Consider the following 15994-nt stretch of genomic DNA (forward strand, 5'->3'; position numbering starts at 1 on the left):
GGAGAGCAAAGCAAAAACTCCAGCTGGGAAGACCTCTAGCCCCACCTGTTTTGCAAATGGGAAAAGAGGCCCAGGGGTGGCTCCCCCACAGTTGAGAAGTTAACTCAGCCCCGACTTCACAAACCCCACATGCAGTATGGTAGTTAATATTTTTGGGCACCACCTTTCGGGTGTACCTGTCTCCTATACACCTTATGCCAGAATAGGCACAAGGCAAGTCTCTTGCCCAGAACCAGTGGAAAGCAAATGAATTCGTTAGCCTTTACAAAAAATACTTTTTTTTTTTTTTTTTTTTTTTAAGACAGTCTCACTCTGTTGCCCAGGCTGAAGTGCAGTGGTACAATCTCAGCTCACTGCAACCTCTGTCTCCCGGGTTCAAGCGATTCTCCTGCCTCAGCCTCCCAAGTAGCTGGGATTACAGGCACGTGCCACCATGCCCGGCTAATTTTTGTAGTTTTAGTAGAGATGGGGTTTCACCATGTTGGCCAGGCTGATCTCGAACTCCTGACCTCAGGTGATCCACCTGCCTCAGTCTCCCAAAGTGCTGGGATTACAGCCATGCCTGGCCAAAAAATATTTCTCTTCCTGAATTAAAATGCAAATTTTACCAATCAAGAAACTGACATAAGAACAGTTTTATTTTAATCACTTAACACTTGTGCATTATTCAATTTTGAGATTGAAATACTTGTTTCCCTTTCAACTGATTAGGAAATGGTCTGAGTTGGCAGAAGTTAATCCTCACATTATTCAGCTAATGAGACACAGAACCCTAAAACCTGATTCCAACTTCCGCCTGAACCTCACAATGCAAAGCAAAGCCTTTCATTTTAATGTTGTACGAGTATAAGGACAATGTAATCTGGATTAACTTTAGGTAACAATAACTTAAGATAGGAAAATGTATCATATTACAGAGATTTAAAAATTGACTATACAATAAATGAAGAAGAAAACTAACAATAGAACAGGACAATGTTCAAATAGCGAATACAATGAACAAATGGGGCCAAAAGATCAACATTTATCTCTCATCATCTTTCTTGCAATGTCTCAGTTTTCTTCTCCCAAACATAAAGGCAAATTAATTCAAAGTAGCCCTATTAAGAATATTTGTTTATCATGCCTGTAATCCCAGCACTTTGGGAGGCCCAGGTGGGCGGATCACCTGAGGTCAGGAGTTCAAGACCAGCCTGACCAATATAGTGAAACTCCGTCTCTACTAAAAATACAAAAATTAGCCAGGTGTGGTGGCACATACCTGCAGTTTCAGCTACTCAGGAGGCTGAGACAGGAGAATTGCTTGAGCCCAGGAGGCGGAGGTTGCAGTGAGCCGAAATCGCACTACTGCACTCTAGCCTGGGCAACAGAGCGAGACTCCGTCTCAAAAAAAAAAAAAAAAAAAAGACATAGTAAATATAAATGAATTAACTCACACAACCTACTTACAAACAAAACTAGAATAAACAACAACTTGTAGGAACCACCTCTAGTTGATTTCACCACTTAACAGGGGCAAGATCTTAGGTGGGTCACTTTGTTTAAGGATGACTTGAAATTTTACAGTACTACCTTAGATCCCACATATGAAAACTCTTCAAGAATTTTTTATCAACTAGAAGTTGAGGAAAATACAGTGAGAAATAAGATGAAATGGCTTCTTACACATATGAAGGCCCAGATCATGCCTAAATTTCTAATGATTTAACTTAAGAAGCTCCTTGTCCTGAGAGATTCCTTTAACCCACAACACTACTCAGATGGCGCAGAGAATCCCAGGACACTACCCAAGCCACATGATAAAAACACAACCTGTCTTCTATCTGGCACCAACAGACTAATATCTAGCTATACACGGGACTGACTTTAAAGTTGGTTAACGAGTATTTCAATCCATTAAAATAAAACTTAGAAATTACATGCTTAGTCTACACAAGTTTAACTTACTTTAGTCACTTAGTGAACTGTGAATTGGCTCCCATTAGTGGTCAGAATGCTTTGTATTTGGTGTAGAAACCAAATAAATCAAGCTATTATTACCTTGTGAGTACAAACAATGTTTATTTGTTTGTAAAGTGCCAGTTTTATATTTAAGTAAACATTAAAACGTGCGTTGAAGCAGTGAGGCTGCATCTTTCAATTGGCTGTGCTGGTTAAAAGACTGTTTAATCCTGCTGTGCCAAGCTCACTAAAGGGTCACCCCTCACTTTAAAGCCAAGACTGCCATTGTCACTGCTATGGTAAGTCACAGCCAGCCAGGCCTGCTGGCAAAAGGTGATACTACCAGCACTATAAATAAACAGGACTGGTTGTGAGGTAGCTACACAGTTTTAAAGATGCTGTTAATGAACATTATGGACAATTCACGGTGTGGCTAGTTGGTAACACTTCAGCTGATTTTCTTTATGACATGGAAAAAAAAATCAGCAAAATAAGGGCATATCTTCAGTTCATTTAGAAGTCAGCATCCAAGGTAAAAGAATTCTCTGTTGGACTTGACATCACTCCCATCCTCTGATACTCGCCTACTCTCTTCTCAAAGAAGTTAGTCTTTCCTTCCAGTGAAATATTCTCCATAAAGTCAAATGGGTTCTCTACTCTGAAAACCTGAAAAGGTTCACATCAAGATATAAATACAGAACACCAGTTTCAAAACAAGCAGAAGGCTATGTAAACAATACTTTACCTTGCTAAAACCCAGTTCCAGCATAAGTCTGTCTGCCACAAACTCAATGTATTGCTTCATTAGAGTGCAATTCATCCCAATTAGCTTCACAGGCAAGGCCTCAGTGAGGAACTCCTAGGAACCAAAATATAGCTTCTGAATACAACTAAAGCTCAGGCATTTTCTAGCAAGCCTGAGTAACCCATTTCATCACCCACTTACCTGTTCTATCCGAACAGCATTGATAATTATTTCTCTTACTCTCTCCTCTGATGGTTTGTGTACCAGGTGTTTGAACATCAGGCAAGCAAAATCACAGTGTAAACCCTAGAAAAAAAAGTTCAAGATCACTAAAGCCAGAAGACTTCTGTCACTAACATGGAATATGAAATTACTTTATCCTTTTCTGCATTCTCCTTATCCAACATGCTCAGCCATACTGAGAGGACTTGAACTCTCAAAGGGAAGATGACTTCAACTACAGACTTCTCTGCTCATGTCACCAAGGCAAGCTCAGTCCCATTCAAGGGCATCAAAGCTGCCACCTAGATGAAGACAGGCAAGGTCTATTTCTTGCTCTGCTGTGTGGTGGCAAAGGAGGAGTCACAGCTTCACTCAAAGTGTTCTTTCTACAGCCATGAGTGCTAATTTTGCCACTACTTCAGCAGGAAAGGTAAAACTCAGTAATAAGGCTAGTTTTTAGATGCTCAGGAAATTTGTATGCAATTTCAAGCAAATCAAGTTTGCAAGTGAGTGCATTAAACACCAAGCTTCACAGCTTACCTCCTAATCCGATAAGGAAGGTCCTCCTACAAGGTAACCAAGTTTGATTTGCCTACTGGGCTCCAAGTAAGATGGAGTTCATGCTCCTGGCTTTTCAAATGTGACTTAATCAAAGACATACACTAGACCAAAATGTGTACTCATTTCACCAAGATGCTTATTAACATTGAAGTTGAAGGGCAATTTCTAGATCAAACAGAAAAAACATAATGGCTACTATGAACATTATTTTGGGGGGACAGAGTCTCGTTCTGTCACCCAGGTTGGAGTGCAGTGGTGCAATCTCGGCTCACTGCAACCTCCGTCTCCCAGGTTCAGGCGATTCTCCTACCTTAGCCTCCCAAGTAGCTGGGACTACAAGCACATGCCACCACACCCGGCTAATTTTTTGTATTTTTAGTAGAGACAGGGTTAGCCAGGATGGTCTCCATCTCCTGACCTCGTGATCCACCCGCCTCAGCCGCCCAAAGTGCTGGGATTACAGGCATAAGCCACCACGCCTGGCTTTACTATGAACATTTTTATGGAAAAGGGGATTACATATAGTACCAGGCAAAAATAATAAAACATCCCTTAAAATCCCAATCCCATCAATAACTTGTAGTTTTGGCTGGGCATGGTGGCTCATGCCTGTAACCCCAGCGCTCTGGGAAGCCGAGGCGGGCGGATCATCTGAGGTCAGTTCAACCCGAGTCTGGCAAACATGGTGAAACTCCGTCTCTACAAAACTACGAAAACTAGCCAGGTGTGGTGGCGGGCGCCTACAATCCCAGCTACATGGGAGGCTGAGGCGGGATAATCACTTGAACCTGGGAGGCAGAGGTTGCAGTGAGCCGAGATCACGCCATTGCACTCCAGCCTGGAGCGACAGAGCAAGATTCCATCCCCTCAAAAAACAAAGAACTTGTAGTTTTATGCATTCAAAGCCTATGGGGCAATATATATGTACTAATGTATTACAATATATTGAGAATGCAAGTAAAATAGTTTCAGTAAATTAAAGTATTTCCTTCTTTTGTCAAGTATGTGTATGGTTGAACTCACACATTAAATGTGGATATATGCCGTCTAGTACCCCAGGTCCCCATCAGTGAACACAAGAGCATGCCCGAGTTGTGTTTGGGGTTTAGGTCACCCTATTATTTGATTTAGACTCACCTCATCTCTGCTGATAAGTTCATTGGAAAATGTGAGGCCAGGCATCAGTCCTCGTTTCTTGAGCCAGAATATCGATGCAAAAGAACCGGAAAAGAAGATGCCTTCCACTGCAGCAAAGGCTACGACACGTTCACCTATTTAAGAGTTAACACCAAAATGATTCTCGTGAGTTGGTATTCAAGGGCCAACAATCCAATATCATTACTTGGAAAATGAAGCTCAGGTTTAAGTAGCGGCAAAGGTCTCCTTACCATAGGTAGCCTCTTTGTCCCCAATCCAGCGCAAGGCCCAATCTGCCTTCTTCTTGACACAAGGCATCGTTTCAATGGCATTGAAGAGAAATTCCCTAGTAGGCACATACAGCATCAGCAATTGAAGCATTACAGTAAAGACCCCTGATTACCAACTGCTAGATAAGAGCTCTGGGACAAAGGCCAAATTCAAGTATTTGCCAATCCTCTTCCTAAAGCAAGAACTCACACCGAAATGTTATATTTTTACTGGTCAGTTCTTCCCTCCAGTGTTTTTAAAAATCTCAACATTTGATTTACGTTAATACAAGTTTGGGTATTCTGTAGTTCATATTGAACTTCAGGGTCTACAAACTGTAAAACATAGTCCAGTACAGCAGGGATATTTGTTGCCTTTAAAATTATTTCAAGTGCAGATCATTGTTCAATTTGAAGAATCATAGAGTTTGAATTTGAAGAACCATAAAATCCTAACTGCTATGCTATTATCAGACTATCATTGGGGGCATTATTTGGCCCCAGTTGCCACCATCTATATCATAAAATAATTAAACCAATAAACTAAGAATGCTTCCTACTAGAACTCTGTGCTACACAGTCGATCCCAGGTTGGGAAAGCAAATCCATGGGTACTACAGTTAACTGGGTCTCCCTTACCACCCTCCTCTAACTCCCTTTATTCTGGTGCCCACCGTGAGAGGCTACTGATTTCCCAGCCTGTTCCTACCCAGATGACCTTGTGTTCTGAATCTGAAGCCAAGGTCAACAGACATTGGGCAACTTTCATTATTTTTTTTTTTTTAAAAGAGATGAGGGTCTCACTCTGTCGCCCAGGCTAGAGTGCAGTAAGATGATCACAGCTCATGGTAAAACCAAACTCCTGGGCTCAAGCCATCCTTCTGTCTCAACCTGCCAAGTAGCTGGGCCTACCAGCTCACACTACCACACCCAGCTGCCTTTCATTCTTCCACCTCACTGTCCTGTTTGAGACCTGGGTCTGCCTCTCCCTTGCTTTTGAGGCTTCTCCAGCAGACCATCTTGATCCCAACCATTCCCCTTTTGGTCATTTGCCCCAATCGTATCCCTAATCTTTGTCCTCTTTTCTCAATTTCCACCTATAAACATGTTCAAATCTCTTCACCCACAATCAGTTTCCTCAGTCCTTTCAAGTTACCACTTTTCCTCTTCATGTACTTCAAAGTCTACAATAGCTACTTTAGGTTGCAGCTTCACCACTTCCACTCCACATAGGGTTCCAGTCCCTAAAGCTGACCTTTGTATCTAGACTACTCCAACAGCCCATTTCTAATCTCCCACCTCCAATCTCCAAAACAAAACAAACCTTAAGCTACCTTTATTCAGCCAAACTGCTGCATGCCTAAATCAGTCTCAGGGTTCACTGCTGCCACTGCCTTGTGTAACTCCTGCTAAGTCTTATTTGCCTGTACCGTACTGCAGCTTCCTTAGGAGACAAGTCCGACCTGTCCTTCATCCCATGGCAGCCCCACATTCTAGCCTTTCAACATATTTACCAAACAAGCAAAGATGGTCAGACATAGGTTTTAGTTTGTCTTACCCAACATCTAGGAATTTTTTCAAAAGAAGGCTTTAGATTGGTAGACATCCAACTCTAAAAGCGGAGTACCTTCACAACTCTAAGTGAATAATAAAGTGAATTTAGGCCCCTTGCTAAGAGCAGACATGACCACAGGTGCTGGGAATGTCTATGACTGACTGCTTAGTCATTCTGGAGTCATTTTTATCCCTACATGAAGTAAAAATTTGTAATAAATCAACAATTAATGAGTCCTAAAAATCTTGGCATACCACTTGAATACTCACCTTTCTTTGGGATCTTTTATGTAAGTGTCAATAAGAAGACTATACATTTCAGAATGTATGTTTTCCATGGCAATTTGGAAGCCATAGAAACAGCGGGCTTCTGTAATCTGAACTTCTTGGCTAAATCGCTCCACCTAGTGGCAAAACACATCAAAGTTAAGCTTGAGAAAAAACTAACAGCAGCAACGCTCAACAGATACTGGTAGCATCGCACTCTTTGTACCATTATAAGGTTTATTTCTATATATATTTCATCCAATTCGTCACAGTTCTGTGATATTTTATATCATATACTCAACCTACAGATCAGGAAATAGATACATATAAAATAAGATTTCTGTGAGCACTCAATGATTTCCTGATTTATCAAGAAAGATCCATTCCCAATAAGAGATACAACCAAATTATGATTAAAACAGCAAAGCCCCCAAAAGGAGGGAGCAGAGCCAGGCGTGGCGGCTCACGCCTGTAATCCCAGCACTTTGGGAGGCCAAGGTGGGCAGATCACCTGAGGTCATCAGTTCGAGACCAGCCTGGCCAACATGGTGAAACCCTGTCTCTACTAAAAATACAGAAATTAGCCGGCAGGTGGCGCAGGTCTGTAATCCCAGCTACTCATGAGGCTGAGGGAGGAGAATTGCTTAACCCAGGAGGCAGAGGTTGCAGCGAGACAAGATCGCACCACGGCACTCCAGCCTGGGCCAGAGTGAGACTGTCTCAAAAAAAAAAAAAAAAAAAAAAAAAGGAGGGAGCAAATATGGTGGCCACAAGGAGTCCTCCTATTGCTACCACTTAATATTGTCTCAGCTTCTCTAGAGTCAGGAAAATACCATAAGAAAGAACTGCAAAGTGTTACAAAACAGGAAATGCCATGTAATATAAAACCCAGCTTACAGACACAGAGACACTCAGCATGGAAAAATGGAAAAACGTACAAGACAAGGAGAGCGAACTAGTTCGACCTCAGATCGTCAATGTCAAATGAACGAAAGATATTTGAGAAACTCACCAAGTTTTCATTTACTATGCCATCACTTGCTGCAAAGAAAGCCAGAACATGGGATATAAAATATCTCTCCTCGGGCTTCAGGGATTCCCAGTGCTGAATGTCCTTGGACAGGTCCACCTGAGGTTCGGAGTCACAATTTTAGCATAAAAGGAAGACAGCGAAGCTTGCAGGACTCACACCGAGCTCTCTGAAACTTTAAGTGTGCTGGCACCACTAACTATGCCCCACAGTTAGCCCCCCTTGCCAACGGGAACCTCCAAGTGCATTTATGTCTGAGGTGTCACGGTCCCCCCTGCAGGGGTCTTCGGGGGTCCTCCGATTACCTCCTCGGCAGTCCAGAAGGAAGCCTCCGCCTTCTTATACATCTGCCAGATATCATGGTACTCGATGGGGAAGATGACAAAGCGGCGGGGGTTTTCTCTCAGCAGCGGTTCATCCTCCACGCCGGGGGCAGCTGCTTTAGTTTTCTGTTGGGGAAGAAAATAAAACATTCAAGTACGGGGCGAACCATATGAAACTAATGTTTTTCTCACCAAGTCCGTTCCATGGGCGGCAATTTCATGGGACCCGATGTGAAAACGTGGCTGTCCCGTCGCACTCCGTGGGTCGCAGCAGAGGAGCGCACGCCCAAACCGGGAAATGGGCCGAGGGGCACGGGAGGTCGCCCTGGGGAGGGGCCGCGTAGGCGGGAAAGGAACCGGCGCGGGAGTGTGAACAGCTGAGGAGACAATGCGGTTTTGGCGCCAAGACGCCCAAGGCCGCCCCTGGCCCCTCTGCCCCACGCCCGTCACTCACCGGCTCCGCGGGCTCCTGGAAGATCCTCCTCGCGGTCTTGCTGGCCAGGACGCGGGCCCCGCTCAGGGCTGGCGGCTGCAGGGAGACGTGTGTGAGTGGGGGGCGGCTTCGCTTCCCTGCCTCCCTCCCCGGTCCGCAGCACCCTCCCCGCGCGCTCACCGTGTTCTCCTTGTCGACCAGGCTTAGCCCCTTCAGCGGCGAGAGCTGCAGCTGCTGCGGGTTCGTGATGGGCGCGAGCGGGATGCGGACGGAGAGCATAGTGGCGGCGCAGCGAAGTACAGCGACAGGCCAGAACAGGATGGCTGGGACGCGAAGCACGGGCGACCCCTCGGTCCAGCAGCCTTTAAATCTCCCGTGCCGGCCCTTCCCATTCGCTTTGGCGCCCCGGCCCTTCCCATTGGCTGTGCCGTGCCCCCGACCCTTCCATTGGCTGCACCTTGACCCCACCCAGGCTGGCCGCGGGACAGCGCGCGATTTTCAAGCGCAGCGCGGGAGCCTCCGCCGGCGCCTTCCGGGGACCACCGGGGACACCCCCGTGGACGCCCCCCGGGACCTCCCGGTTCCCCCCGCTCCGTCCGCTGGCTGGGTCGGGGGCGCCGCCGCCCGGGCCTCCACAGGTCCCACGGGACCAGGACCGCAGTCCCTGAGAGTCTCGGCGGCGTTGGCGCGCGCGGGCCCCGGTTCGCCCGGGAACCGTTTGGGATTGCGTGAGGCGCAGCGATTGGAGCCCGCGGGCGCGCTTCCCGAAAGCGCCTCCTCCCAGCCGCGCCGCCGTAGGGCAGGAGACTTTGCCAACGAGGTTGGTGCAAAGGCCTGGAAGACGCTCCTGGGTCGGGGGAGGCGTTGCTGCGACCCTTTCGATCTGTGTCCCTGGGGTGGGAGTGCAAGGGCCCCGAGCCCTGACATTTGGGCGGGGTGGTCGGCGAGGACCCTACAGCCTAAAAGTTAGGGCTGCTGAGCCCCGCGGCTCGTTTTGTTGTGACTGGGACATGCGACCAGGCTTCTTACAGATTCGGCGTCCCCCTGAGTAAAATGGGACTCGTCACCGCGTGGGGTGTTAATGTGGTGAGGAGAGCATTCGTTGAGATGACTCATGTAAAATGTGCAGTCCTTCGTAAACCTTCAAACTCCAGGACACGGAGAGAAGGCCCTTGGTGCAATTTTCCACAGAAATCCTGTCTCCTGTCAGACCCCTGTCCCCTATTGTCACCCTTGCTTTAAGAATTGCAAACTGTGGCTGGGCGCGGTGGCTCACGCCTGTAGTCCCAGCACTTTGGGAGGCCGAGGCAGGAGGATTGTTTGAGGCCAAGAGCTGGAGACCAGCCTTGGCAACATAGTGAGACCCCGCCCCCGTTAAAAAAAGAAAAAAAAAACTTGTTTTAATTGCAAACTGAGCAAAAATTCCTGGGAGAAAGTTCACAGAATGATTTTAGAACTAGGATTTAATGTACTACTCATTGGGCATCAAATATGCTGAAGAGGAGTTTGAAAACTCCACTGAGGTAGAGACTGGAACTTAGCAACAGCTTTCATTTAATTGTCTATGTGGCTTTCCGATTTGCCAGGCCCTGCAACGGCAAAATGCCAAAAATAAAGGAAGAGAAAGAAACTTTAAGATCCAAGAAGAAATCATTAACCTGAGAAAGCTTCAACAGCTGCACTCAGGGCTGTTATTGAGAGACTCGGGACTTTTTACAAAGCCTTTTCTAGATACTTTATAGAGGGTGGGGTTGGACAGATACCCTCCCCATCTAGGTCTGTTTCTCTCATTTCTTAAAAGTACTACGGACTTGTATTCAAAGTATTCTCATGTTGCAGGGATAAGTGACCATCACATTCCTTACACAAAGCCACAACCAAAACTTTGGTGTAGCATGATTTGTTTAAAGCAACTTGCCATTCATTGCCAGTTTCACCCCCAAACACACTAAAGCATCCATCTCCAGGAAATTGGTATTTTTATTGATTACTTTATGGCTGATAAAGCTATTATCTAACAAAATTATAATTTCTTGGTGTAATACTCAACTCAGATTTCAATGTCCCATAATCAACGTCTAAAGCCCTGGTTTTGGTTGCCCTACGGCGCCACGTGCTTTTTTGCTCCTGTTAAACTCACTGTAACTTGAAATAGCCAGAGGTGGCTTCACTTACAGTTTAGTTCCTGGCCACGTAATTAACAGCCATTGTAGAAGGCGCGGAAAGATGCGTACGTGTTAGAGGCCAGGTGAAGTCGCCATCCTCCCCTCCCGCGCTGAACCTGAGTCATCTCGGCGTGGCCCTCCTCCCTCCAGGTCCGGCATCTTTGCCCCGCTGCGGAGGTGGCGGCGCCCACGGCCACGCGGCAATGCGGAAGGTTCCGCCTCTGGGGGGTCGGGCAAAGCAGCCACTCCCGGGAGGGCGCCCGCCGCCGCCGCCGCAGGCGCCGGGCTGCTGCTAGCGCCGGGATTTACTCTTTTTTCCCTCGGTGCTCCTTTTTTTGGTTTTATTTAAGTGAACAGACAAGGGTCTCGCTTGTTTGCCCAGGCTGATCTCAAACTCCTGGCCTCAAGCGATCCTCCCTCCGCCTCCCTAAGCCCCGGGATTCCCGGCGGGAGCCACTTGAGCGCGCGTTTTGACATCTGCATCTACACCATTGGTCTGCACGGGAGGCCCCGCCCCGTTCCCCGGAAGGCTCCTCTGCATTCCCAGCCTCAGGTGCCCCGCCCCGTTTCCGCTGCGCGCTCTCCCGCTCATACGCCCCCAGCCCGGACAGGTTTGCAGGTCCCTGGCCAAGGTTAGCGCGACTTCCGAAAGGCTGTTCCTACCTGTCCACCATTAGGGTGGAAAAACCGCGGCCCGGGGAGCTCAGCACTCACTGTGTACCAGACGCCGTGCCAAAGGTGGTCATAATAATAATTACGGCTGCAGCACCCACAGCCTCTGGGCACCTGGATCATGTGAGGCTGGGTTTTTTTTGTTTTGTTTTGTTTTAGTTTTTTGGGTTTTTTGTTTTGAGACAGGGTCTCGCTGTGTTGCCCAGGCTGGTGGCTGCATCATAGTTCACTGCAGCCTCAACTTTCCGAGCTCAAGCGATCCTCCCACCTCAGCCTCCCAAGTAGCTAGGACTGCAGACATGCACCACTCTGCCAGGCTAATTTTTAAATTCTTTGTAGAGATGGGTTCTCGGTATGTCACCCGGGCTGGTCTTGAACCCCTGGGCTCAAGCCCTCCACCCGCCTTGGCCTCCCAAAATGCTCAGATTACAGGCGTGAGCCACCGTCCCACCGGGGTTGGTATTTTTAACCCCGTTTCATAGGTGAGGAAATGAAGACCTGAGAGGCAAGGAAACTGCCCAAGGTCGCACAGCACAACTGCACAGCAGAACGTTTCTACCCTAACTTTTTATTATGAATGTTTTCAACATACAGAATAATGGAACGATTGCTAGCATTCGCCCACTACCTAGGATTCAACAGCTGTTTCTATTTTGCCATATTTGCTTCATGGCAAATATGGCAGACACCCCCTCTGTGGGTGTGTGAGGCTTATGCTTTTTTATGGATCATTTGAAAGTGATAGATATCATGACCCATTACCCCTAAACGTTTCAGCTCCTAAAAATAAGGACACTCTCTAACATCACCACAATACCACATTTATCCCTAGGAAAACTAACAATACTCCAGTATCACCTAATATCCAGTCCATATTCCTGTTTTTCCAATTGTTTCAAAAATGTCTCATAGTTTTTTGGATTTACTTTTTTTATGCAGGATCTAATTAAGTACATGCATTGCGTTTGGTTATTATGTTGCTTTAGACTCTTTTTTTTTTTTTTTTTTTTTTGAGACGGAGTCTCGCTCTGTCACCCAGGCTGAGTGCAGTGGCGCGATCCAGAGGCTCACTGCAAGCTCCGCCTTCCGGGTTCACGCCATTCTCCTGCCTCAGCCTCCCGAGTAGCTGGGACTACAGGCGCCCACAACCGCGCCCGGCTAATTTTTTGTATTTTTTTTTTTTTAGTAAAGATGGGGTTTCACCATGGTCTCGATCTCCTGACCTTGTGATCCGCCCGCCTCGGCCTCCCAAAGTGCTGGGATTACAGGCGTGAGCCACCGCGCCCGGCCGCTTTAGACTCTTAATAAAGCTCTTCCACTTCTTTTCCCCACGACATTGACTTTGAAGTACAGGCCAGTTTTCTTGTAGAATGTCCCACATCCTACATTTGCCTGATTGTTTATTCACGGTGTCAATTAACTTGTTTTCCTGACCCCTGAACTCTACACTGGAAGTTAGGTGAAAAGGCTTTATTAGGCCCTGCTTGGAGGCTCACGCCTGTAATCCCAGCACTTTGGGAGGCTGAGGCAGGCAGATCACCTGAGGTCAGGAGTTTGAGAGCAGCCTGGCCAATATAGGGAAACCCCATCTCTACTAAAAATACAAAAATTAGCCAGATGTGGTGGCAGGCGCCTGTAATTCCCACTACTTGGGAGGCTGAGGCAGGAGAATTGCTTGAACCCAGGAGGCAGAGGTTTCAATGAGCCGAGATCACACCATTGCACTCCAACCTGGGCAACAAGAATGAAATTCCGTCTCAAAAAAAAAAAAAAAAGGCAGGTGGGGAGTGGTCGTTATTAGACTTAGGCTAAAAGTTATTGGCAAGAAGACTTCATAAGTGATAATATAGCTAGGATTTGAACCCGGGTCTGACTAACTCCAGAATTCCAGACTCTCAAAAACTTTAATATGAACTGCCAATTACATTATATATAATATATATAATATATATAATATATATTATAGAGAGAGAGAGAGAAAGAGAGAGATGAGATCTCGCTATATTGCCCAGGCTGGTCTCAAACTTCTGGGTCAAGCTGTCCTTCTACCTCAGCCTCCCAAAGTGCTGGGATGATAAGCATGAGCCCTTGCGCCCAGCCCAGCATTCTTAATGTAGCACGGCACAGTAGCGCCACAACCACAAGTCTCAGGAGCAGCCCAGTTCAACTTTGTAATTAGTTTATGTGTCACTCACTCAGAGGTCAGCAGGAAATGGTTAAGCAGGAAGCAGGGTGGACAACCAGATGAAACTGTCTGATGTTGATATGAGTGTCACCACATCATGTGTGTCTAGAACATTCGCATTGGAGAGCTTCAGCCACTAAGAGGCCATTTTCAGGAGATGGTGAGGATGGGGCAGCCAGCACAGTGCAGAACCTTTGGGATCAATGATTTTCTTTGTGCTCAGATAACCTCTAAAATGGTGTTGAAAAGTGATGTGCCACTTTGCACGCATTTAAAGTGACATTTAGCCAGGCACAGTGGCACACCGTTATCGTCCCAGCTACTCTAGAGGCTGAGGAAGGAGAATTGCTTGAGACCAGGCATTTGAAACCAGTCTGGGCAACATAGCAAGACCCCTGTCTCTCAAACTAAAATAAGAATTAAACTGACATTTAAACTTTTTGTCATAAATTAAATAGTTACAGGAGATGTAATCTCCATCATGTTGCAAATATGAGCACTTTAAAACGAAAACTGGCCAGCATAGTGGCTCACACCTGCAATCCTAGCAGTTTGGGAGGCTGAGCTGGGAGGATGGCTTAAGCCCAGAAGTTCAACACCAGCCTAGGCAGCATAGTCAGACCTTGTCTGTATGAAAAATAAAAAATTAGCTGATTGTGGTGGCACGCATCTGTGGTCCCAGCTATTCAGGAGGCTGAGGCAGGAGTATTGCTTGAGCCCAGGAAGTTGAAGCAGCAGTGAGCCATGATCAGGCCACTGCATTCCACCCTGGGCAACAAAGCAAGATGCTATCTCAAAATAAATAAAAATAAAAACCACAACTATGTGCTTTTTAACTCTTAGAATTTAGAATCCACAGATTTCAGTATGTTTCTTATGCTTATTTAAAAATTCTTAGTCTGGCTGGGCACGGTGGCTCACGCCTGTAATCCCAGCACTTTGGGAGGCCAAGGCCGGCAGATCATGAGGTCAGGAGATCAAGACTATCCTCACTAACAGGGTGAAACCCCGTCTCTACTAAAAAATACAAAAAGTTAGCTGGGCATGGTCGCGGGCGCCTATAATCCCAGCTACTCAGAAGGCTGAGGCAGGAGAATGGCATGAACCCGGGAGGCGGAGCTTGCAGTGAGCTGAGTCGCACCACTGCACTCCAACCTGGGCAACACAGTGAGACTCCGTCTCAAAAAAAAAAAAAAAAGAAAGAAAAAAATTAAAATTCTTAGTCTGTCACATCTTTTTTTTTTTTTTTTAAGAAACAGGGTCTTGGCCGGGCGCAGTGGCTCACGTCTGTAATCCCAGCGCTTTGGGAGGCCGATGTAGGCAGATCAACTGAGGTCAGGAGTTCGAGACCAGCCTGACCAACATGAAGAAACCCCGTCTCTACTAAAAAAAGTTACAAAATTAGCTGTGCTTGGTGGCGCATGCCTGTAATCCTAGCTACTCATGAGGCTGAGGCAGGAGAATTGCTTGAGCCCGGGAGGCAGAAGTTGCCGTGAGCTGATATGGCACCATTGCACTCCGGACTGGGCAACCAGAGCAAAACTCCATGTGGAAAAAAAAAAGAAGGAAAAAAAAAAAGAAAGAAAGAAACAGGGTCTTGCTCTGTCACCCAGTCTGGAGTGCAGTGGTGCAATAATGGCTCACTACAACCTTGAACTCCTGGGTGTAAGCAGTCCTCCCACCTCAGCCTCCCAAGTAGCTAGGACTACAGGTGCACACCATCACACCCGGCTAATTTTTTTTTATTATAGAAACAGGGTCTCACTATGGGTCCCAAGCTGGTTTGAATTCTTGGCCTCAAGTGATCCTCTAGCCTCAGCCTCCCAAAGCACTGAGATTACAGGCCTCAGCCACAGTGCCTGGGCTTTGTCCATTTATTAATTGGGTCATCTATCACTTTCTCATTGATTTATGGGGGCTTTATATGATTTGGACAGTATCTCTTTCTATTATATATGTTGCAGTTTTAGTTTCCTGTTACTCCATTTATGTCTTTTTTTCTTTTTAAAAAAAGTATTAAGCTTTATTTTGAGATAGTTTAAGACACACAGAAGTTGCAAAAATGGTAGAGTTTCTTTGTACCCTTCATTCAGGTTACTCAACATCTTGCATAACCATAGTACATTGTCAAAATCAGGAAGTTGACAGTAATTAAATTACTAACCTTGTTTGGATTTCACTGGTTTCTACATGCAGTCGTGTATTTGTGTGTGTGTACGTGGTTCTTTGAAATTTTATCACATGTGTAGATTTGAATAACCATCACCAAATCAGGATACAGAACTGTTCCATCACCACAAAGAGGATCCCTGTGTTGCTCCTCATTGTTAACACCTAGCCTTAACTCCTGGCAACCACTAATCTGGTCTCCATCACTGTAATTTTTCTTAGAGAATATTCTATAAATGGAATCATATAATGTGGAACCCTTTGAGATTAATTGCCTTTTTTTTTTAACTATAAATAATGCCCTTGAGAGTCATCCAAGTT

General features: G+C 46.2%; 1 protein-coding gene across 2 annotated transcripts; it reads right to left on the bottom strand.

Moving 5' to 3' along the window:
• Window positions 1-620: 620 nt before the first annotated feature.
• On the bottom strand, window positions 621-10811 carry RRM2 (ribonucleotide reductase regulatory subunit M2). Of its 2 annotated transcripts, XM_050753941.1 has the most exons (11): window positions 10658-10811; window positions 8663-8805; window positions 8504-8578; window positions 8032-8175; window positions 7709-7825; window positions 6700-6833; window positions 4858-4952; window positions 4607-4740; window positions 2888-2992; window positions 2687-2800; window positions 621-2607 (listed from the first exon to the last, which is right to left on the bottom strand). In XM_050753941.1, the coding sequence occupies exons 2-11, from the start codon at window positions 8759-8761 to the stop codon at window positions 2455-2457; spliced, it is 1170 nt and encodes a 389-aa protein (XP_050609898.1). In that variant the 5' UTR covers window positions 8762-8805; window positions 10658-10811; the 3' UTR covers window positions 621-2454. The 2 variants fall into 2 exon arrangements, with proteins under 2 accessions (XP_050609898.1, XP_050609896.1); XM_050753939.1 differs by lacking the exon at window positions 10658-10811 and having other exon boundaries at window positions 8663-8935.
• Between the last annotated feature and the right edge of the window lie 5183 nt (window positions 10812-15994).

The sequence above is a fragment of the Macaca thibetana genome, chromosome 13, assembly GCF_024542745.1.
Source record: "Macaca thibetana thibetana isolate TM-01 chromosome 13, ASM2454274v1, whole genome shotgun sequence".
NCBI lineage: Eukaryota > Metazoa > Chordata > Mammalia > Primates > Cercopithecidae > Macaca > Macaca thibetana.

Excerpts from the sequence above, each read along its gene's own strand:
- RRM2 (XM_050753941.1), bottom strand. The coding sequence starts at position 8,761 with ATGCTCTCCGTCCGCATCCCGCTCGCGCCCATCACGAACCCGCAGCAG. Across the intron at positions 8,579-8,662 it reads TGGTCGACAAGGAGAACACG|CCGCCAGCCCTGAGCGGGGC; the intron begins GTGAGCGCGCGG and ends GTCTCCCTGCAG. Across the intron at positions 6,834-7,708 it reads GCATAGTAAATGAAAACTTG|GTGGAGCGATTTAGCCAAGA; the intron begins GTGAGTTTCTCA and ends TTTTGCCACTAG.